We start from the raw sequence: 24147 nt of genomic DNA on the forward strand, positions 1-24147 counted from the left end.
TAAGGTCCATAAAAACGTGCACTTCCCCAGCAGAACAATTAGGCATAATAATCCCAAGATACACAGACCATTGCATTTGTTCACAGAAAGTAAATGTTTATGCCTAGTTATTTCCTTAATATGGCAAGGAAGTAGTCTGTATCATCAGCCCAAAGTGGAAAGCCAAGTAGAAGCCATCAGTACTCCAGAGTGCAAGCTATGTGGCTTTAAAAAATTGTAATACTTGAATGTTTCTGTTGCTGGTTGGTTTTGTGGGTTTTTTTTTTTAAACTTCCTCAAATCTGAGGGTAGAAAGTTGACAGGGGCTTAAAAGTCTTCACGTGCTGGATGAGTGGTTTAGCTTCTTCCAGATTTACTAGCAAGCGCTGTCCCACATCCATCATTCTTCTACCTGTACTTCATAAGAAGCAGTTTCTTTGTAAAATTCACCCGCACCGCTTGCCGAGATGAGATCCACGTGCTACGTCATCTAGACCACCATCCACATTGTCATCCCACATAAAACTGTCCAGCACAATGGGACACGCCTGGCTGGCACGTGCAGCCTAAGAGATGGCAACAAATACTCCCCAGTTTCTCACGGTGACAGTCTTGAGATGAGCTCTGGAGGTTTCTTTTGACTGTACCCATCCTGCTGACAGTGTTTGCCTTCACACACCATCAAGCTCATCATTTTTCCTTCCTTAAGTACACGGTAATCAGACAAATTCAAATTTGCAAAGGATCAGCCTGTTTACAAGACATCACCATCCCTTTCTTGTTCACACTCTTATCCTGAACGCAGGTTCACAAATACGGGTGATCAGACATCACCCTGCCTTTGCACCAGGTGATGGAGAACATGCCCAAGATTCAAGAGGGTGTTAACGCCAGCAGGATATCTGGCAATCCACAAAACCCTGCAGACTAAGGAAAAACAGATAGGCCTCCACAAAAAGGCAGTCTGAACACAGGCAGTGACAGCAAGGCCTCACCGAGCGCCCAGACCCAGTCTCACACAGCAGGACCGCTTGGTGACCCTGCACACAAAAAGCAGTCCCTTTCTTCAGCTACAAACAATAGTTCCAAAGCAATATCCAGCTTCCACAGTGCCAAACACATCTATCTGGCTTTGATAATGAAAATAAAAGCAATGCCGCTGTGCTGAGGTCATGGTGGTGGATTTCATTTGTGCCAACCTCTGCCGCTGCTACCAATAACTGTCCATCTGCATCTTGGCACCGTCCCACCACTTGATGCTTATTTTTCAGATCAAGAAACAGCACTTAGGTAGCAAACACCTCGGCTACCTTTTTTCCCGGTCGTCTTGCCATTTTGGTTACTTCCAGTCAGACTGGAACTCCCCAGTGCCTGAAAAGGATACTGGACACCCACCTACAGCATGTTTTGGTTTGGCTGCAAGCAGCAGGAACAAGCAGCACTAACACAAGCATTCAAGCTCACGTTGCATTTGATGGAGCAACGTCAGCTTAAGGAAATTGCATGCAAGTCTAGGGGAAATAAGCTAAAGAGATATTTCAGTTTCAGACAGGTAATTTTACACAACAACTTTTCCTAGCTGTCTCCCTTCCCTCCTGTTAAGGACTTTGCACAGTTCACAGCCTGGCTCCTCTGTTTGCTGTAAACTTGAGACATGCCTATGTAAAGCAAATATTGTGCCAAAAGAAACAAATCTTCCACCCGCTTGCAGTCCAGCAATCTATTAGGAAGGAAAGGCAAGGCACATACCATTAAAACTATAAATACCACCTAGTATGAACAAGAGTAAAGTCTTGCTGTTAAAAAGAAATGTTTTGCTCCATTCCTCAAGGAATTAGACTTCATGTAGGCCTTAGTTGTGTCTGTATCCTGTTTTGCAAGCTCCTAACCCATTCATGTGTTTCGGTTCCATTTGATAAAGAGTTCAAAGACCTTAAATTTCTCCAGCTACCATGATAAAGCTGGAGGAAAGAGATCCATATGTATTCCCTCACTGAGGAAAATAATGAAGCACAAGCTCAGTTATGCAGTGAAACACAAAGGAATGCATGTGGGAGAGGAGTCACTCACCCCTGTCCACAGGAAAAGCTTCACAACTTGGATCTTACTAGATACTGCATTATCCAAACACTGCAACCACATTTCCTAAGCTATTCTCATTTATTTCCTCCATTACATGATCAGCATTCAAGAAACACTGGGGCAAAGCATGGCTATTTATGTCTCAGCTAACATGTCCTGATGGGTACAACCTTCCTCCCAAAGCACACAGTATCAGCTAGCTTTGCTGCTGTTCTTTGTACATAAAATAAACACACTGATAATCATATAAGCTTGCCTGTTATTCAACAAGTGAGAGTGAGTATTTGGCAGATATTCCAAACTGAAGTTGGCTAGCAAGTACATAAATAAAGGTTTAAGGACAAGCAGAAACAGAAGAAACTATAATAAGTGCAGATCCATGCTACTGTATTTCCCATCCTGTAACGACTTAAAAACTGGGGATACCGCAGAGGGAAGACTAAAGCTTTCAGGAACCAAAACTAGTCCCTGCGTTAAGGGAACTCAGGAGAGTTTGGTGCAAAGAGATTAGAAGACAACTTTTGGCTTCCCCTGGATTAGCAATGGGGAGAAACTGAAGCCAACACCCAGCAAATAAACAAACAGTAAGCAAGGAGCGACTATCAGAGGAAGTTCTTGGTTCCTGAAGTTGGAGAAGAAAGCTGTTTGTTCTACCCTCTCATGCTCATCTAGACTTAAGAGTTAAGTTTATCTTTTAAAGTGAAGTAGAGATGCAACACAGATACTCAGAGATTTGTAGACAAGGAAAGGACATCCTGGTAACTTTCCTTTGCCCTGCAACACATGGCCTTAGACTAGCTACAACTTGCAGATTTCTTCACTTTGAACTTTAGAATTTACTTCACAAGCACCAATCTTGTTGAGCAGTGACACGACACCTTGTTCCACCTTATTGGGTTTAATATAGTGATCTAAACCAAGAAGTGAGGGCTTTTTTGTCCCATGCAGAGACTTACCTCTCAACCATGGGAGAGGTCAGAGTACTTACGCTACCAAGTGCCTTTCTGTCTTCTGGAAGGCACCAACCTCCCATCCAAATCCTTGCCTGTTGCCAAATAGAGGCTCACCTGTTTAAGAATATATTGCTGAAACCCTGCCTCCTGCAACTACAGATCACCTTTCAGCATTACCTTAAAACCACATTTTAATGATTAATTGCTTCATTACAGTGCCTGTTCCCCTTTCACACGAACAATATACCCTTAAGAAAGCTGAAAAAACAAGCCAAATCCTTCAGCCTGCAAGGCAGCTTTTCCACAGGAAAGACAGCACCTCTTGATAGCATCTATATACAACGCCCAGTATTTGCCTGTACATCAGCCACTTTTCAGAAGTTATCTTTTGTGGTTTGAAACCTAAAAATGGCTCTATACTCAGCTACAAAATATCCCTTTGAATCACCTTATGTGAAAGAAAATTCATGCCATTTACTGCTTAGTCATCTCAGTCAGGTCATAAAAACCAGTGGGTGACACGAGGACATGTGAGATTTTTCAGAAGAAACTCATGCCATGAAAGTACAGGTACAATCAGAACATGAGCAAACACACCAAGACACACAATGGGTGTATTAGGCACAATACCCCATCTTAGGTGGCCGGTAGCAACATCTAGCCAAGACCAAAGGAGCACAGGAAATACACAGCAGTGCTCTATATTGGAGCTAAAGGCTTGAAGACCATTTTGTGACCTGCAGTGATGCTGGACTGATTTTTCCCACTTAAATGAAGTTGTCCTGCTTCTTTCTGAATCTAGGTAGCCTTCTGGCACCCACAGCTTGCAGAACAGTGCTCTGCAGCTTGCATTGAGCAAGGAATCTCCTCTTCTTTTTGAGCCTGCGGCCTCCACAGCTCATTTGAGGCAAGCCAGCATCCTTGTTTACAGGACCAGCACTATGTCCCTCAAGAGAGAACCCCAAAAAACCTGAAATTCAAAACATTTTCAGCATGGCCAACTTCGACATCTACATCAGAAAGGTCTAAGTGACATTTGCATTTAAATGCAAGAACAAGAACTGGAAGAATACTGTTTTGTCCCAAACTGCACCGATGTGGTCCTCAGTCAGAGAAGAAAGTTTAGGAGAGAAGGACACTGAGGACAATGTGACATCTGCTGCCTTTTAAAGGAAGTGCTAAAAATTGGACTTACCACCATCTGAAGATAACATTAAAATGGAAAATAAACTCTTAACCATGGTGGTCTGGCCATCATCCCTCTACAGGACATGTCCCAGGATGAAGTGAAGCTGTGCATGGAAAAAGGAGAGCCTACCTAAACACAGTCAAACCCTTACTTGTGATGGATCATTGCTTGACCACATCCATAAAGCACCAGTCAGAGGTCCAAGAGCTGACACAACCTCCCCAGGGGAACTCGCTTCATTACCTGTGCTCTCTCAAGTGATTTACTACAACATTACAAACCTCTGCTGCTGCTTGAGGAAGAGAAGAAGCAACCACCACGTATTTGCCTTGAGAAATTGCTTACCATTACCTGTCAGCTGGCTAGGAAGCAAATAGAATAGCCCCTATCTGAAGCTCATCTGCTCTTCCATAGGAAGGCTTTTCTTTTTGTTGTTTGCCTTTAAATGGTACCAAATGTAAGCGACAATGCCTTTATATCCTCTGACCTCTCTTACACATTCACATGCTTAATAAAAGAATTAAGATTTTACAGGAATTATTCCCTGGATTACTGTGATAGGTGCCTGTTAGCAGCCAGGTTTTGGTTGTTTTAAGGAAAGGTCAGTTACACTGTACAACAATTTTTCCAGTTCACATATACATATAAGAAAGCAGCTTACACCTGATCTATGTGGTGATCAGATACATATCATATTAATAAACTTTAGTCTTCCTGGTGGTGGGTTTTTGCCAGGAAAGCAATCAGTGAGACTAAGCATCCATGCACCACTCAAAAACAGCTTTGACAGATCTATTTGTGACAGCACAACCACAGAGTATGGGTGCGAGTCTAAGCTCCATATGTACTCTGCTTCTGGTTTTGATCTTATAGTAGCTGTCGTGGTTTAGCCGGCAACTCAGCCCCACACAGTCGCTCGCTCACTCCCCCACTAATGGGATGGGGGAGAGAATCAGAAGGGTAACGCTCGTGGGTTGGGATAAGGACAGTTTAATAATTAAAATTTAAAAAACCACCACAACAAAAAGTCAATGGAAAGGAAAACAATGAGAGCCATGAAACCCGGGGGGGTGAGAGGGGAGTGGGGGAGGGGAATGAACCACCAAAACAAATCGCACGTGACACAGCCGCTCACCGCCCGCCGACCCGCCGCCGCGCCTCCAAGCCGCAACTGCCCCCCCTTAATATACTGGTCATGGTGTCACATGGTACGGATTGGCCATTGGCCAGTCGGGGTCAGTCGCCCCCACCGTGGCCCTGCCCATCCCAGCCTCCCACCGATGCAGCAGAGCATGGGAAGCTGGAAAGGTAGCCGACCACCACAGGTACCACAGTGAAGAGAATTAACCCCTTCTCAGCCAGAACCAGCACTGTAGCTCTAATACATGGTTTCATATTCAATCAACTGCAAGTGCTGATGCACAGTAAGAAGGTTCAAGGTGATGAGAAAAACTTCCAAAAACATAAGAAGTAAAACAATTAAGCATTTACCTACAGATTTCTCATGACCCAAGGGAAGTAAACAGCAGGCAAACCTTTCTCAGACAGCTGTCAGTTTTTCACAGTAACATTTGTTATCCACTTCCCATGCTCTTCCTAGTGGTCAATCAGGTCAATCTCCAAATGGCTCCACAAGGCCTCTACAGCACCCCACGAGTCTGAAACGCTGTTTCCACATCAGAGCGGTTAGACTCCTCCACCCCATCCCCAGGGATGTAACAGACCACGACTAGTCTAGACTACAGCAGCCTTAGTAGTTTAGTGGCCACACTTAGCCAGGCTAAAAACTGAAATTAAGCAAAGACAAGGCAACTCCAGCCCAAAGGAGGCTCCCAGTCAGCAGCCATAGGTCAGGGTCACGGCTCTTCAACTACAGGGCAACGCCCTGCCCATAAGGTATAGAACAGCTTCACAAATGGTACCAGCAGCACGCTGGCATGCCACAATCCAGAGAGCACAGGACAGACAAACGATGGGAAGTACCAAGTACAAGTACTCCCAAGCCTGCTGCTGGGTAAGAGAGAGAGATTTATACCCTGTAACCCCAGAGGTGGGCCTGGCATATCAGAGCAGTGCCTGAGCGTACCACTGCCTCCTGACTCCCACGCACCTCATCCTGACCTTGCCTGGTCCCAGCTTCCTACTCTGCCCATGTCCTAGGTACAAGGAAGGACAGAGTGGGAGTCAAAGCCAGGCTTTAGGTATCTCCTGGGGGCTGAAGGAGACAGAGATGAGCTGGTTAGAAGAGCTGAGTAGCCCCTAGGTTACCAGAACAGCCATGCCTGGTACATACACATCAGATGGCTTATGCCATTTAATGTCCAGCTAACCTAAAAGGCATCTTCCTGCTTCTCCATCCAAACACCCTTAACACATCTCTCCAGCTGCAGCACTGATTCAACCTCTCAGCAAGCCAACTCCAGAACTGCACAGCTTTCCGACAGGTTGCTGAGCTGAATCCCTACTCAGAGGTTAAAAAAAAGCCTCAGAGACATCTCAAGGAAAGGTACAGGTAGATGGTATCATCCTTTTCAGTAGCAGCAGGTTTTTACATGCTGTCGTTCATTCAACAGACAACTAAGGAACTCGCAGACAATTGAACATTTATGATTCCTCCAACACCTCAAAATAAATGGATGTACTCAAGGAGTACTGTTTCCTCTCTTGTTTGGTAATTTTCAGTAGCTCTTTTCATGCCCTATGTAATAACATAACGCCAAGAGCACAAAGGCTTTCATTTGTGTTAACTGCAGCAGCAACAGCTTTCACTGAAACTGTAGCCACATCTCCCACCCTCACACATTCTTGAAACACTGGGATGTAGCACAGCCTCCCTCCCTCAACCCACCAGGAGAAAACAGGATAGGAAACGCTGAATTTCAAAACTGGCAGATATTTAGCAAGCAAAATAACTCCTTTTCAAAATGCTACCAAGTTATCTAACGTGTACTTAAAGGAGAAACAAATGCAATTTATTGTGCAAGGATGACAACAGCCAGTGACCACAGTAAAACTCATCTAGTAGCCAGCAAGCACGTGGACCATAAGCTCATTTCAGCAAGGCTCTAAGTATCCACACACACTAGTTCTGAAAATTATTGAAAACACGAACTTGATACAAGCAGCACAAGGGAGAGGCATTTGAGGTACTGCTTCGAGTACCAGTCTCACATCTTACTAGAAGATAAGGACATGCAAGTTACCTCCCACTTAAACAGTGTCAGAATTTTGTGGGAAGACATCTAAAACTTCTGAAAAAGCACCAAAATGAAGTCTAACACGTACCAAAATCCCTAATGGTGAAGACTGGAGCATCCTCACTGTGTCCTGAAGCATTTTCAGCACTAGATAAGTAGTATTTCCAGCAGAAGCATCTTTAACCTAAACTAGCAGATACTTAGACCTCTGAAACCTCCAAGTCATTTGCAGAGCTGCACTTCTCTACCCACTCCATACCTCTCAGGTACAGACCTGTCACTAGTCAGATAAAGACCAATAAATTTATTCCTGAAGATGACCTGCACAGCTTTTCATGCACTCAGATTCTTAAAAGCAACATCATACCTGCACCAACCACACTGTTCAGAGACTGACTGAAGGTCCAGCCAGGTGACCACTGTTACAGCCACCTTGGCTGCCTAGTACATGCACCTTCATGTCCAAACTGCACAACAAGGGGAAGCACAACGGGATGTAGAGCAAGATATCTTTGTGGGGAAGGGAAAGGAAATGACACAGCTCTGCTCTGATTTATCTAGTCTCTGCAGTCCCACAGGAGAAAATAGACCCAGAGATCCAGGTACCAGATCATTCATCCCCAGCAGAAGAGTCCCTGTGCAGTCTTCTCCCATGCAGAGCAGTCTTGGAAGGACAGTGCTACTTGAAGCCATAGAGTGGGGATGTTTCAGAGACAAGAGCTGCTTGGACATCCTAGCAGTCACCATCAGGACTACTCGCCCCATGTTCCCCAGTAAAATATTGGGGCACTCTTCATGCTGCTGAGAAACCGAGACAGGAGTTGGTTTCCCATGGAAAAATGAAATAGAGTCACTCTAGCAAAGCACGAGGGTTCATCACAGAAGACCTACAGGTAGGGAAGAAGCCTAGCTGACAACCAGAATCCATAGTAGGATCAGCATGGTGGCATATCTGCCAGAAAGACCTAGCCCATACTAATTGCCCAAGTAATGCTAATTGCCATAAGACAGCTCGTAGGACAGATCCCATCCCCCTCCCAACAATACATTTATGGAAACATTAAAAAAACATAGAAAAGGCCTCAGAGTGTACCACAAAAAAAATAAGGATCCACCGTTGCTCAAATGAAACTGCAAGGCTTGCACCAGGTTTTTAGCAAGGAAATGGAAATCATGCTGACTTAAAGTTGTTCCACCCCCGTGTTCGCCTTCACACATTTCTTACGGGTCAATTTTAAAGAATTAAGTCTTGTTCAGCTAAACATCTGGTGGCTATTGCTAGAGGAAACAGACTATCTGCAACATTTGAGCAAAAATCATGAGTTACATAAAAGCCAGTCCGCATAAGCAAGCACAACCATTTTGCCAGTCTATGAATCTCAAACATTACAAGAACCCCTGTGTTCAGTTTTTGGGTTCGAATACAATGCAGTGAACCCATACACACTACAAAAGCCACAGAGATTCCAGTTTTCTCTAATTTTATGAGAATATAATCGTGCTGTACTGTAATTAGCCTTCTAGCTAGCAGCTGTCCAAGTTTTTCCGTAAACAGCAGAGACAGATGAATTACAGCTTAAAAACGGACCAGTTCAGCTCTAGGCATTTTCAGGCTTAGATCAAGTCAGTACAAGCTGAAGAGTTATAGAAGATGCTTTTAGTCATTAACTATTTGAGTTAGGGGCTCCCTCATGCCTAGTGGAAGAATATTTTTCCTTAACGCTACAAAGCGCCTTTTCAGCCACTGTCCCCTTTTCCTCTGGGTTTATCAGCGTTCAGAGACCAACAGCTGAAGCTCTGCCGCACAAAACATGGGGCATGATTTTGTGGAAAAAGTTGAGAAGGAGCTCTAATGGCATCATTGTTCGAGATCCTGCAACCAACTAGAAGCCTTGTAAGATTGCAGGTTTTTGGTGTGGGTTTTACAGATCATAAAGTCTCATAACAGGAGACGCAGCATTCCCGAGAACATCTTCAGCAGTGTAACTCTAATATACTGGAACTGCACTTCACATTATGTACCTTTCTACAAATAGATATTGCTGTTCTTTGAGGAGAGTTTCAGCACTTAAATATCCAGAAGCCTGATGGATGACTAATACAACTAGAAAGCTTCGTGTACAGAAGGATATTTTAGCTATCACACGTCATCAGGACCACTCTCAATACACAGCCAAAAAACAGCAGAGGCACCTACGGCTTTCACTGCTGTCCCCCTTGTTTTGACACAGGCTCCAAGACACTGATTCCAGCCAGCTTCTGCCAGCACCACCTGGAGGAGTCCACTCTGCAGCCAACCCCAATTGCTTAGACAGCACAAGAGTTCTCCTGCGCAAGCCACCATTGGTACAGGTCTATCCCATATGACTATGTGCTGTGTCTACCACTACGCAGAAAGCTGCTCCAACACACTGCTTCGAGAGCACAGCAGTGGAAGCACTTGGCACTGGTTTCACTGGAGCTGGGAAAAGCCAGACCAGCGCAACTCTGCTTGGGGATCCTGAGGCAGGGAACACGCAGATGAAAACACAAATGCTCCTTGAACGAGTAATGACATGAGCCCGGCTGCTAGCTTAGAGAGGAGTACGGACAAGTAGAAAGCAATGAAATGGGAAAACCGGAGCTTCTTTAAATATTAAATTTAAATATAGAGAAGGATAAAAGCAGGTAGGCATGGGATACAAGTGTAGGCAGCTTGAGAGCAAGATTCATGGCTGAGACAGCGGTGCTTTTCAGTGTCTCGAAATTGATAAGAATTTCAGTAATGCATTATCAACTTCTACTGAGACATCATGAGCCAGGTAGAAGCACACTACGATCCCAAACCTCATGGAAATAGTTTCATCTGATAAAAAAGTTCCCAAGATCTCAGACATCTTACAGGCAGGATGAAGAAAAAACAAGCCAATGACTTCAGTCATAAAAGAAACCTTCCACAACATCATATCAACAAAACTTCAGATTTCAGGGGCTCATCTTTAAGACAAAACAATATCAAATGAAGCGTAGTCAGATTATAGTCTCCATTGGACTTATACAAAGATATTAAAAGCACTGTACCGCTCCAGTCTGAATTGCTCAAACTAAAGACTTTTCAAACAATTAATGGCACTCCTACTACTGGGACCAAAAAATGATAAATCAGTTTTAGGGGATGAAACTGCAAAATAATTTGAGATACTGTATCAAAACTGAAAACAGATTTCTCCCCCAGGCTGGAAGCTACCGAAAGCATCAAACTGTTGTCCATCCATCTGCCCCCCACCTCAGCTGAAATTACCAGAATGCAAGAGCTTGTTAAACTTACTACATATAAAATGCAAAATTGAAATTATGATTTAGAAATAATTTGTTTTGTCACGTCATTTTGTGAAAAAGTAGAAAGAGTATTCCCAAAGGCTGACACGCAATTATGGCCCTAAACAAAACGCCACAACTACTTAATCAGTATCATTTAGTCTGCACTGGCTTATGTTTGAACATAAATACTGTTTGTCACTATATATATGTTTTTTCAGAAGTCCAGAGAGGGAAATCTAGTGCCAGATTCGCTCCTGCAGTACTCATTACGTACACCTAAAACCACCTCCTGCCAAGCAGAGGTTTGTACTGCCTTCATGGTCGCCACTTTCATCAGATCAAAACACTTGCTTTTTTGCTCACTTTCATCACTATTGCCCATTTCATGAAATCAAGGCGTGTATCCACACTGGAGTCAAACACTCTCACCTACAAATGTTATTCCCTTTGATTTTTCCATTCTGGACAAGGAAGTTTTCCCAACACCTTCAGTTTTGACTTTTCTGCTCATTTCATAGGTCCACTGTAATAGAATAGGCAACCTAGCCCATATTTTACTTGTCCTGCTGGAACAAATGCTTATATATGGAGCACATCAACTCTCCTCCCGGTAACAAAGTTAAAGCACTTTGAGAAGCTTGAGTTCACCACAACAGACTTGGGACTCTCCCTGACTTTAATCCTACCTAATTTCCTTGTTGGAGATATTCATCACTGACAAGCAGCTTTGCAGCTAACTATTTCTCAGCTCAACACATATGTTTCTAAAAATAAAGCCAGGGAGAGTAGATCAGGGATGCAAGTTCCCAGAGAAGTTATTTCAGGTGAAAAATGCTGACAAAATTGAGAGAAAAAGAAATACTAAAATGGAAAAAAGGAATAAGAATTTAACAACTTGCATTTGGGTCTCTAAGCATCTTTCCAGAGTCTTGACAGATATTTCACATACCCTGGCTGTAAGTTACTGGATTTTATAGTGTCTTCCCTTATATATGGTTGTTTCAGGGCTTTTTACGAAGGAATATTTCAGTTGCATGCTAAGATGCTCCAAAACATCAAAGGCACATGATATTCACCACACGTTTCGTAACTCACTTATGTTTGTTATCTGAAATCACAGAGTAGCAAGTGCTGGGGCACAGGAGCAGCAGAGCAGCCAGCCAGTCATATCTGTAGTGAATCTGGAAAAGAAGAAAGGACATTTTTGTAGAAAGTCTTAATGCAACAGTTCATACAAGCAACTTCCAATCCTGCTTTCTTCTGAAAAAAAAAAAAGCCCACAAAAAAAAAAAAAAAAACACCCCAAACCCCATTGTTTGCAGTTTGTCAGTTTAATATACCAGCTTCCAAGTATCCAGTGGATGAAACAGAGCCAAGCACCCCTTCTTATAAGAAAATCTAGTATTTCTCCTTACCCCATTGTCAGGGCAAACTAATAGCTTTCCACGCAATAACATGAATTTTAGTTCAGAAGATGACAGTGTTTTCTTAAAATATAGATGTCTGGCTCTTTAGTAATTTTGGTTTTGGTAAACTGCGTTTCCCCACCTCAGGAAACAGGTTCCCAAACCTGAACTCCCATGACGCAGCTCTCCTGGGCTGGCTCCATCTCCCACGATGCTCCAGGCACTTTGGTCAGAAGGAAGCACAAGGAAGTTTTTTTGTTTGTTTGTGCCTTTTTCCCCTTAAATAACACCCTTGAGAGCACATAACCCACAGGGCAGAACAGGGCCCAAATGCCAATTTCTGAGGGGTAGTGTGCTGCAACAGGGATGCGAAGGTCAAGCCGAAATGAAACAATTTCTGGAAATCTCTGCCCAGGTTGACTAGAGACACACTAGTTTGTTCTGCATTCGAAACTTGGTCATTTAACTTCCTTTGGAAGAAGACACATGTATCGTTCTAACAAAAATAAAAAATTTAAAAAGCAACTTTAAGTTTTGAGAAGCTCTGACTGTCACCTAGAAGATGGGTTCTTCTGATATGCTGAAATACCACGTTAGACTCCCTTCCACATGGTACTCTGACAGGGGCTATAAGCAGCCAGGCTTCCCAGTGCCTGACAGGCATTCAAAATCTACACCTAAGCTAGCGCTTTTATCCTTATCCTCCTAACTATTACCGCAAGGGTAGAAGCTTAAGGTCCCATATTAATCTCTGAAACTGCTTGTTCTGTAAGCGCATGGGGGAAAAAAAATAGTCACTCCACCTTGACCACAGCAGAAAGAAGCCCTGTACCAGAGAACATTTTTGCTTTCTCCAGCATCAAGTGCAAGATCAACCAAAGTCACCATCACCACACTGCCAAAAGACACTGCTTTGACTAAAGCATGCAGGAATTTGGTTTACATCTGCCCTGTACTTTCATAAGCTTGTTGTCACTCGTCACATACGTGCTCTTCCAATGTCATTCATGATTTCTGTCAGGAAGCTAGGAGGATTGCTCAATGGCACTGTACTTCAAAAGTCTCTGCAAGCTCACAACAGCTGCCATTAATTAATCCTCGTCTAAAATTATCCAGCACCAACTCCTGGATGAAACCAACCACTGGGGTGAGGAACACACACCACCACCCCACAGCTTCAGTGTACAAGTGGTGAGTGACACCCATTCGTCCAAATGAAAAGTCATTAGGTAGTTGAATATATCCCCCAATATTAAGTTTATTGCAAAGTATTTAAGGCAAACTTCTGTTCTACTTGACCTTAAAGTTGTTCTACGTTATTTGACTGAGTCAAAGGCTGCAGCAAGGAAGAACCAGCCAAACTCGTACCAAGCTAAGCCCTACAAGAAAGGGAAAACGCAAGCACCTATATTCACAGGGAAAGAGAGACTGCAGCTTTATTTAGTTACTTGACATTGCAATCCTAACACCACTCTTGGGCAAAAAATATGTGGAGTGTCATGTTAATGGGATACTCCTATTTACATGCTGAACACCCTTTAACCCAATGAAGTTTGCTCTTTTCCCACCTTGAACATACCCCAGTTAAATTTAGAAGGAAAAATAAAAAAGTTGTGCATAAAAATTCATTGGCCAGACACTACCTCACTTTCTTTACATAAATACCAACCTCTGCTAGGAAGTGGCATCTACAAACAAGGAAGCTAAATGGAAGACTATTTATAATCCGCTCTCTGGTATAATGATTTACTTTAGGAATAAAAGTAAATAAATCATCTAATATTATCCTAAGGTTCAGGTTTGAACGAAAGGTTGGATATTAATCACGTTCTGCTCAAAGAACAAGACGATAGGCATGTTATGGAGGAGTGAAAGTGTAACTTTAGAACCCACCCACCCACCCCCCCAGTGCCAGTCAACCTCTGCCACTTCCTTCTGGCAAGGCCACGTGACAAAAACCTGTCCTCACCTCATACAAGACATTTACTAACAGACCTTTCAACCTGCAGCACAGCAAACACAATTCCTCCCATGTTCACATGGATGGGACTCCAGCATCTTGAGAGCACCGGAGGTTCAAAAGGCAGAGCTCCTTTTCCATCCTTTCCCTGGCCATACACCAATGGTGCTGAGCTCACCCAGAAATCCTGCCTGGTAGTGAGATGGCTCAAGCAAAGCACAGAAGAGCCCAGAGTAACGAGAGGATCCAGCTCATAACTGCAGCACACATTAAACCCAGCTGAGAAGCCAGGAACCTTGTTTAGCGGCAAGCGTGGAATGAAACAGAAAGCCACCTCTTGCAGCAACAAAAAGCAATGGTTAAGAAGCAAGAATATGTGGACAATCCGGTTGGAGCACTACTTTATCATGGTAATGAGCTCCAATCCTTCCTTTTCCAGAAAGCCTCCTTGCCCAAAGCCTAACATTATGCAGAACCCAGGGGACCGTGTCCCTTCCTGAAGGGAAGGCTAAGGCAGCAGAGAGCTGCTATGGAGAGAAGAATGAAAATGAAAGAGGCAGTCCAAAACCACGAACAACAAGAGGGACCCTTTCTAGCTTTTGACAGATAATGTAATCTTTTTTTTTAATTAGCACCTCCAGACACTGAGCCCATTTCTTGTGATACCTCTTTGATGGCTCTAGCTAGGCTTGGAGACACACATCTCTGCTTCAACTCAGTAGGCCTTGGCTTTGTAGGACCGTGTAGAAGTAACACAGAATCCTTCCAGGATGCTCTGCTTCCTGGTGGGCAACTTGCTTCAGGAAGAAGAGTTATTTATTGTACAGAGTGCCAAAACCAGAAGGATACAAAGCATTTGGGGGTGTGGAGGTGGGCACAGGTCCCATGCACCTATATTCTGGACACGTCCCCCTGCATCGCTTGACGTAACCATGGCAAAGCTGCTTCTTAGCACACTGCCAACAAGCAGTGTTTCTGTTCAGCCTTCAAAGGCCACAATATTCAGATAAACACCATCACATTAGCTGGAGAAACCTCACAGACCCCCAGAACCTCTTCCAGCTGTCAGTGAGAAAAAACAAGGCCACACTAGAAGCTTTAAGCCTTGCTAGACTTTTTTCCCATTACTCTTCAAAGCAAGGAGCAGATGAGAAACTTGTCCCAGCTGTAAAGTAAAAACTAACGTCCCTGAAGGCAGCTCGTGAAGAGACGATATTTGCTACCTTAGAGTACACAACCAGGTCTTTCATCTCCTCTGAGGGATGGGAAAATCTATGCCAGCCTGAACCAAGAGACACGATTTCCAAGGCACAGCGCTTGAAAGTTCAGGGTACACCACAGACACATTTCAGCTCCCGGAGGAAGGTATCGCTTCTGCTGCAGCAAGGAAGATGACTCTACCAACCCACTCCTTATTAGCTCTCTTGGGAAGCTGGTACACAGACAGAGTTTGTATCTTTTCCACTTCACCTCATTATTATTTTATTACCAGTTAGCAGCACAAAACTCTGGGTAATACTTAAAAAAAGCTTGTCATGCTTAGGCTTGAGGCATTTATAGTATTAGCAAATTAAAGCACATGAACAGTATTAAAATTCCAACCTAATGGACACTGCCCCACTCCAAAGTCTTCACGCCATCTAGCACAGCAAAAAAGGTAAGACAGCTCCCAACAGCATTAGATGATGGAACAAAACCTCAAGAGCAAACATGATGCACCAGCACTCACATTGAGCTCAATGAGATATTTGCTTAGCAGTGCACAGAACACAGTTCTTATTTGAAACACAAATGCCTTATTTGAAACGCGACCCATCAGACCTGGATCAACGTACACTCAGGTGAGCAGATTTTCAGCCAAATAGTTTCACACCCATATGGAAAAATAAGGTCCCTGTAGACTTTTCCTGGTGCACAGGAAAGCCCTTTCAGGAGATCTCACCACTGCCAGATAGTTTCTGTTCCAAGTCAAATCCATGAGCATTCAAAACCTTTGTCCAGAAAAAGGCTTGCCTTCCCTCTCTGGGGGCGTAATTCTTCTGATTGATAAAAAAACATGCAAACTATCTCAGGGTAAACACCACGTTTTTTAGTTTCATTTCACAGCTCAGTATTTTGTTCTCCTCTCATACAGACCTTTAGCCAGAGCTATCAAAAGAAAACCTGGAACACTTAAAACAGCAAAAACAACCCCAAAATATTAAGACAGTTTCAAAATTTCAAGAGGTACTAATATTTTTTGAGACTCCACAGGTAATACCTTCAGTGGCTAGGGGAAAACTAGTAAGAGCATCTTTATGTATTAAAGTCTCACCTCAAAGAAGCAAACTCAAAGAGAAGTCTGCCTGATGGTTAAAACCATTAAATGTATGAGTTTGTAGCATGAAACATCCCTCTCCTATTCTGCCAGTGCCTAAAGAACAGCTCTTCAGAAGTAATAAAGATACGAGTATGACAATTCAAGAAGTCCAGCAAATTTAAGCTGCATGTTGCATGAAACTAAGAAGGATTGAGTCCCCAGTTTTAAGTTCAATGAGAGAAGTGCAGCTAGAACATACCACCTGCACCTCCATCCATACACTGCTCTGGTTGCTGAACAGTTACACAAATTATGAAGGGATGCAGCTCAGAGGACAGCAGAAAAACACTTAAAGCCGTGTCCTCCAAGAGCCAAAGAGGTGAACCGAAGAATACGGACCACCTAGCTTAACCGCCAGCTTGAAACAGCAGCCACCAGCAGATGTCTGGGAAAGGGAAAGAAGAGGGTAAGCATATGTAACTTCTTCATGCACTCTTCCACTTCCAGTGATTTTTATTTCCAGGCCTTCCCAAGACAGTTCAGGCTTCTGGGTGTTCAGGAACATTTTGGTTCAGACTTTTCCTGAGCGTCTCCACTTCCTCTCTGAACTTGCCCAAACTTTTCGTAGCCACAACAGCCCTTGGCTAGTTCAACATTATTACTGTTCACTGCCTGAAAAACAACATCCTCCTGCTTCTTCTGAACCCACCTCCTGTTAGCTCTATCCGATCCTCCCTGAATGTCATGGCAAAAGAAGTGGACCATCTTCCCACACCCACCAGCAATGATTTTGTTGACCTGACATAAGCCACTGCCAACCCTTTAACATTAGCTAGATACAAATAACCACTTCTTGTCAGAAGGGAAAGAGTAAGAGACTAACTTTGATTGCACAGACTAAATCAGCAGCATTATGTGCCAACTAGCTGTGAATAAACAAGCAGCATTATTTGCCAACTATCAGTAGATATTAAAACCTATGCCTAGCGGACAGCAGAGCAGCAGTGAAGCAGAAAGGACTCAAACTACACGTTAAGGCTCTCTGCCCTCAAAACATGGAAAGCAGCAGTGTCAAACAGGGAAAGTCACACCTCGTTGGGTAGATTTTGCTGCACTTTCACCAAAAACAAAACACATTCAACACCTGGAAAAGAGCTGGACAGAAAGCTGAATGCCTTAACTGCACTTGAAGCAAAGCTCCTGCTTGGACTCAGTAATTTGCAAATTCCTCCCTGAATACACCATGAAGCTGACATCCACATTCATTCTGCTCAACTGCAGAAAGACAGAGTCATCTTTTATTCTGGCACCATACTTGGGCACTGCTCAGAGCACTATTTATCGTCTGACACCTAGGTAAAAAAATAAAAATGAAATAAAACACTGCTGCTTGCAAAAACCATTTGACTTCTCTCTCTCAATTCCCTTAACTCACGAGTAGCCCACGCATTTCGAATGTAGCAAGAAAATGCTGCAAGCAGGTCTAGATTTCAATTTTGCCTTTACAAACAAAATTTTTTTAGTTATCTAGCAGCATGGCTAACTGCAATCTCTGCGTGCATGAAGGTTTGATATTCCCAGCAAGCTGCTGAAACCCACATCTACTTCTAATGCATAACAGGAAGCCTACATTTTGTTAACAGCAAAATACTGAAGACTTCAAAACTGATGCCAACGGTCTTTGTGATGAAAGGAAACAGAACGGTGCCTCAAGTAAGAGAGGGAGGCTACAAAATTTAGAAAAAACATGTGGGCAAGTTCAGATAGAGTCTACTCACAACACATGAATATCATAAAATGAAATTCTTTAAGTCTTTTGACTCATCCAGAACAGTCCTGCTGCTCTAAATTAAACTTCATTATATAAAGTTTTCACTGCCTATACTTACTTGAGATATTCCCAACATGGAGCTAGGCTACCTGTTTCCTGCAGCAAGCAATCATTTAATACTACATGGTTCAACAACATCTCAGCCTGAGTGCACAGAGATGTTACAGCCCCGCCGAGGGGGCTCATGAAGATAACTGTATTATCCTTCTGATACTAGCCCCTGCTCCTGAAACCCTGACCTGTTTGATACAGCCTCCAAAGCCTGAAACGCAAACTGGGAAAGCCCACCCAAGGACTATTTTACTTTTAATTTCCAGATGATTTAACCCTCCTCCCCACCCCAACAGCTGCAGACACTGTGCAAGAAAGAGTAGCCTGGAAGAAAGACAGCATGTGGCTCTGGGAAAAACAAGTACACAACATTAAACATCTGCTTTTTATTCTTCTTTACTGCAGAGCAAAGAAAGAGAGCTTCCCCTTTGGCTTCCCCTAAAACAAGAGCAGAGGGTACCCAAGAGAACAGTGCTGAGTAGCAGTCGGGGTGCCACGAGTTCAGAGAGGACAAACGGAGCATCCACCTTGATTAAACAGTGAGTTATGATAAATATTTAAGAGCAGGATTTTGAACTCTCACTACCTTATCAAAAGAGGCTTTAAGGAACACTGATTGCAATCTGTCTTAAGTGCCTCTACACTGCACTCACTCACCTTACATCTTCCTCCAAAATGCACAGTACCTGGATCACACGCTGCGTATTACTATTATCACAGTGCACTTTGCTCATATTTTGGATTTGTTTTTCTTCTTCTTTTTCAAGGATTCCTGTATGTGTTATGTGAGTCAGAGAGTTGATATTCTTCTAGCATCTGCACAAGGAACGTTTCCACTCCCAAACCCTCTGGAAGGAGAGGTAAACTCCTCTGAAGCAAGTCTAAAAGAAGTCATCCCAAATGGCATTTGTTTTATTAGACATGGTCAAGCTCACACTCCCAGGTTTCAAACTCAGCCTGGATTGTGCAATAACACTTTAAAAAAAAATTCCCATCTAGTCCAAGGAGTTTTCTTGCAAGATCCCTTTGATTCGCATCTGAAGATTAGTTTCTTCAGTCCTTCATATGCTTTTGAAGAAAAGGGTAATCAAGCTCTGTAATAGAACACTCACCTCTCCCAGCCTTCGCAGCAAAGACAATTTGCTCAACATTCCCCCACTTACTACATCGGTTTACTAAATCATTAACAGACTCTTAATTTAATGCTCTTTAGAACAGCCTGCTCAGCAAATACTCCTCCTCAAGCCTGAGCACAAGCCCATAACCCAAATGCAGGTATTTGAGATCCTTTTTCCCTTACCTGACAGGTTCAGGAAGTTTGCCACGTATTCAGGTGACACCACTGGCCCTCTAAAGAGAAGAGGTGACACTTCCCAAGAAAAGCCCACTCATCTCCATTCATCAAGGCCTCTGCTGCTCCTCAAGAGTTTGTGTAGACTTTAGCTTCTTTGCAACTTCTGGTTATCCCTTGTGATTCTCCTCCTCCATGCGTGTACCCCATTTAGGAGGCAAAAAATCCACGTGCCCCAAAAGTTGGGAAGATATTTGCAGTCTGGAACTTGCACTGGGATGAAAAAGATCTCTGAAGTAAAACTCAAGTGTGGTCTCTGTAAGATGGAGCAACCGCAGAGCTGCAGCAACCCCCAGCAGGAATTCCTGCTAGCTTGTCCCCTGCCAGTGCTTATCAGACCCTTATGGATTTATTCATGAAGTCCAACTCATTACAGCAACAGGAGAAAACCAACCCAACAATACCTGGAGAGCTTTGTGCCAGGTTAGAGAGTTAGGGCAGCTCAGGAACAGGTTCGACAAGCACCAGCAGCAGTAGATGGGTACGGCAGGACCAAGACCTCCCCTTTTGGGCACAGTGGTAACTGCTGTGCTGGTAACCGCCACAGCCTTGCAAGCTTTTCACACTCTACAACAGGATGTTTCAATACTAAGCAAGGTATTGAAAGACCAAGCTTCACATTCAGGTACAAAACTACTTCAACAGCTCCTCAAGCGTGCTAAAAAGACTACTGATTTAATAGCCTAATTTCTGATTAAAACTAGACTTTTAGCAGGCACGGGTCAGCAAACTAAGAAACTAAAAAAAACCCAACCCAAACAAACAAACACAAACCATCCACAGTTGCTCAGCCATGACATGAACATGACCAAAACAGCACCAGGGAAGCGTTGCAATCATCGCTATATATACTTCATGTAATTAGTATGACACAGAGCAGGACATTAATATGTGCATGCTTCACTCATCTTTGTCCCTGCCCCATTCTGGGCTATCAGCTGATCACCAACTGCAAGGAACACCCGGCTGCCTGCTGGTCACAATCCCACACTAGGAAAGCTGAAGAGAAGCATTATGAACACCTCCCACTTTCTGCATAAAAAAGTGGAATTTCAAGAATTTCTTCCCTTTTAGAGGGACCGAGAACTTCACGCTCAATTACTTTCATCCCTTATTTCTAATTTTTTTTTTTCTGGTTCCAGTTTCTACTTATCCCACCTTGAAACGCTTTTATACATAAGCTGCTGTACATTGTACAGCGAATCTCCTTTGAATATGTACAGCACTGGCAACTTGTAGGTATGTTCAGTATGCTGAGAAATACTGAGATTTTCCTTCCAGTAAGTATCCATAAGCCATCTTCCAGAGCTCTTCAGAAATACTGCCTTCTCACCCTGCTCCAATATTCTGGAAAGGCAGGGGGTTCATGAAGTTGGAATAATTGAAACAAGAAACGCCTTCCCACTATTCTGTCTCCATCCATGATGATCACAGATGCTACAGGGAGCAATAAGCTTCTGCAGTCTGCTCCAGCATCCTCAACTGTTGGATTACAGATGTTAGTATGGACATGCCTGCCCAGTCCTCCCAGCATTCATTTTATGGACCTGCTGACCATAAAATTTTATGGACCTGCTGACCATAAAATGGTCTGAAGCAGTTTGTCTAACCACTTTTTGAATGCATCTAAACCATTGGCTTCCACAAACTCCTAGAACAACAAGATCCAGAAGTTTGTTGCCTACTTTTTAAAGATATGCTTCCAATCCTAAGAGTCTCAGACGTTTTAGATTCTCCAGGCTAAACAGCTGCTCCCCTGCCTTCAAGTCAACTACCCTTCTCTGACGTTTTCCAGCTTCACTGAAGATGCGATGACTAGAAACATGCAAGGCAGTAGATGTAGTCACACGCTCACCTACTGAAATTCACTTAGCATATTACTCAATGACCCTTGTCCTTAATCAGATTAATGTTTCAGCCCTCAAAAAAAAATAAAAACAATGCATACTACCTGTAGCAAGCAAGAGACCAGTGTGCCAACAATAACCAAGTCAATGCCAGGGAGATAAATCCTGACGGTCCCAACGAGTAAGCCATGCCCATGCCAAACAATAAGGGTTTTGCTCACTCACCTGCAAGTTTCTTTCACAAGCCGAAAAAGCCACACCACTCACTGCACTGCTAAACACAAGCAAGCGTGGCAGACACTTGAAAATCCTGTTTGACTTCCCAGCAACAACTTTTTCCATTCTGCTGGCAGTGCGCTACCAACTTCAGAGGAGTTTGCCATTTTTCAAGGATGGCAGAAGAGCTCCAGAGGCCTGATTACACACTGAAGGCATCGTCTTCATTATGCTTGTAGGATGAATTATGTATTTAATTAGAAGCAGCCGTAATGAAAAGCTGCTAAAGTTGAACATGGAGGATAAGTGACACTTCACACAAGGAGGCAAACCCACGCAATAAAGCGGATGCCAGAACTGTCCACCTCTGAGCACCGTCTCACGCTCTAAAAAGTACTCCCAGAAGCTGGAGTAAAGCGCTGTTTTGTACAGATAGACTTAACCTTACCTCAAAGGATAACATTACCATTCACGCAGTTAGGAAATTGCACCTGTATGAAGGCAGTCTGATTCAACTTCCACTTTCAACCCCTAATCTTCAGAGTAGCTGTCCATTAGAAATGTTTGTTACACCAAGTAATCTGCTCTACCCACCAAGTGGCATCTGTCTTCTTTGAAGCCTCAATACCTACCAGTGAGGATCACTTTGTACCAGTAGATCACTTCTAGACCCTCTGAACAGCATCCAGGTATGGAATTAATCGCTGTCAACAGTGGCACTGAAAGTGCCAGCCAATGATCCAACACAAAAAGCTCTTCGGCATCACTGAGCCCCAAAGCTTTGTCTACCACAGAAAAATCAGCCTTTACGCGTTGATATAGATACAAGTAGAAAAAGTCCTTGTAACACAAGGTCATACCAAGATTCCTAAAGGACTAAATTTAGCCACCTGTGCCTCGGGCAAGTCTATTAGGGGAAGCTCGGATACTGGTGTTGAGCGCTGGTCGAAGGGTAAATCCCTTGGAAGACTTGATTCCATTTAATTGCAAGTGATCTCAAAGCTATTAACAGGGAGCCTGATCTCAATTTATCAAACAGGAGATGTATTTGAATACTGCACAAAACTAGCATCAGGACACTGTGATACAGTTTTAAGGCTGGTTTGCTTGTGTGGTGTAAACTATTACTACATTCAATGTCAGAGTTGGTTAGAGAGGAGCTCAAGAAGATTTGACAGATGGGGTTTCAGCACAAGTGTATTTTAGAACACCTCCTTAGCAAGCATATTTCTTACTCTAACATGCCTCATGCTAGAGTTATAACACACTACAGAAGAGCAGATCAATGAGAACACAGGGATTATTCCAAGCTTTTGTAAATGTTAGCAGAAACAGTTTGCGAAGACAAGCCCTGGTTTACCAAAAGGTGTCACAGCGAACAGCTTTGTCAAACATTTAATGATTTTCCAAGCCCAAAAGATGGTGATGACAGATTCTTTAGCTGTGTTGGGTCTTAGAATGAGTATCAGCCACCAGCCCACAGAAGGACTACAGCACTCAACTGAGGTGTGACATCCAGGTTGGCTGCAAGCATTCAACAGAATCTACCCATAGGAAAAAAAAGGTTAAAGAATTTAATTTCAAGACACCACTAGGAAATATCTACACTATCTGCCTTAGCCCTGAAGAACCTATTTCAGTGCAAGAAACCCAAATAGGAGTATTAGCTCAATCTCACAAACAAAACTAAGATTACTGAGATGACTGCACCAAATCCAAATGAGCACAAGGTTTCTTACAGTAGATGTTAAGCATATATGGTCTAACTAGACACCTCTAAGTCACACTCAATCCCCTCAGGTCTCTGCAAACAGATGGTAACACAGAAGGCTGCCTCAACAACCAACATTCGCTCCACACAACTGCTCTTACATCTGATCCTACCCCTGCAGCGTCCCCAGCCAGGAGGGTGCCAAGACCCTCGAGTCCTCCAGCCTGTATGCTGCAAGCCAAAACCCCAAGCTATCACCTCAGAGGCCAACAAGTTACCCCCAAAACCCTGACTTTGATCACATTGCCTCCTTAATGTCAAAGCGCTCAGTTTTCTGTGGGGACTGGAAAGAACAGAACAAGTAATTCCAAAACACCACACTCCCAATCATAGATCTTGACAAGTGAAGGCACTCTGGCACGCACAATAACTACTAACATTTAGAAATTATAAAAAACACCAGGTACCAGTGCTGTATCTAGTAAACTGAGACAAAAAACAAAGGACTGCGTATTGTTTTGGAGCCTAATACTAGTTTTGGATCTTAAGCACTGAACAACAAATTTCAGCAGAGATACTCTTCTCGCAGAAGCAGAGCACAGCCTAACTATGATTTACCATCACTGGTGTTGCATCTATCACCAGTAAAACTGAAGTCTTAGTGCTGCCAACACTGCACAGAGCTTTTTCAGAATTAGAAACCTGTCAAAACCTTTCCAAACAGAGGACAGCTGAGAAGCAATATCAGATGCCAAAGTGGCTGCAGGACTGATCT

The 24147-nt window shown here is 43.4% G+C and overlaps 1 protein-coding gene across 1 annotated transcript in view; it reads right to left on the minus strand.

Annotated features, from left to right (window-relative positions):
- Nucleotides 1-24147, minus strand: part of PCLAF (PCNA clamp associated factor) — a 55468-nt gene that overhangs the window by 12288 nt on the left and 19033 nt on the right. The window contains exon 4 of the mRNA XM_064456949.1: nucleotides 11796-11881. Coding sequence (XP_064313019.1) covers nucleotides 11815-11881 — 67 coding nt within the window. The 3' untranslated portion in view covers nucleotides 11796-11814. The remainder of the gene's footprint in view (nucleotides 1-11795; nucleotides 11882-24147) is intronic.

The sequence above is a fragment of the Phalacrocorax carbo genome, chromosome 7, assembly GCF_963921805.1.
Source record: "Phalacrocorax carbo chromosome 7, bPhaCar2.1, whole genome shotgun sequence".
Lineage (NCBI taxonomy): Eukaryota > Metazoa > Chordata > Aves > Suliformes > Phalacrocoracidae > Phalacrocorax > Phalacrocorax carbo.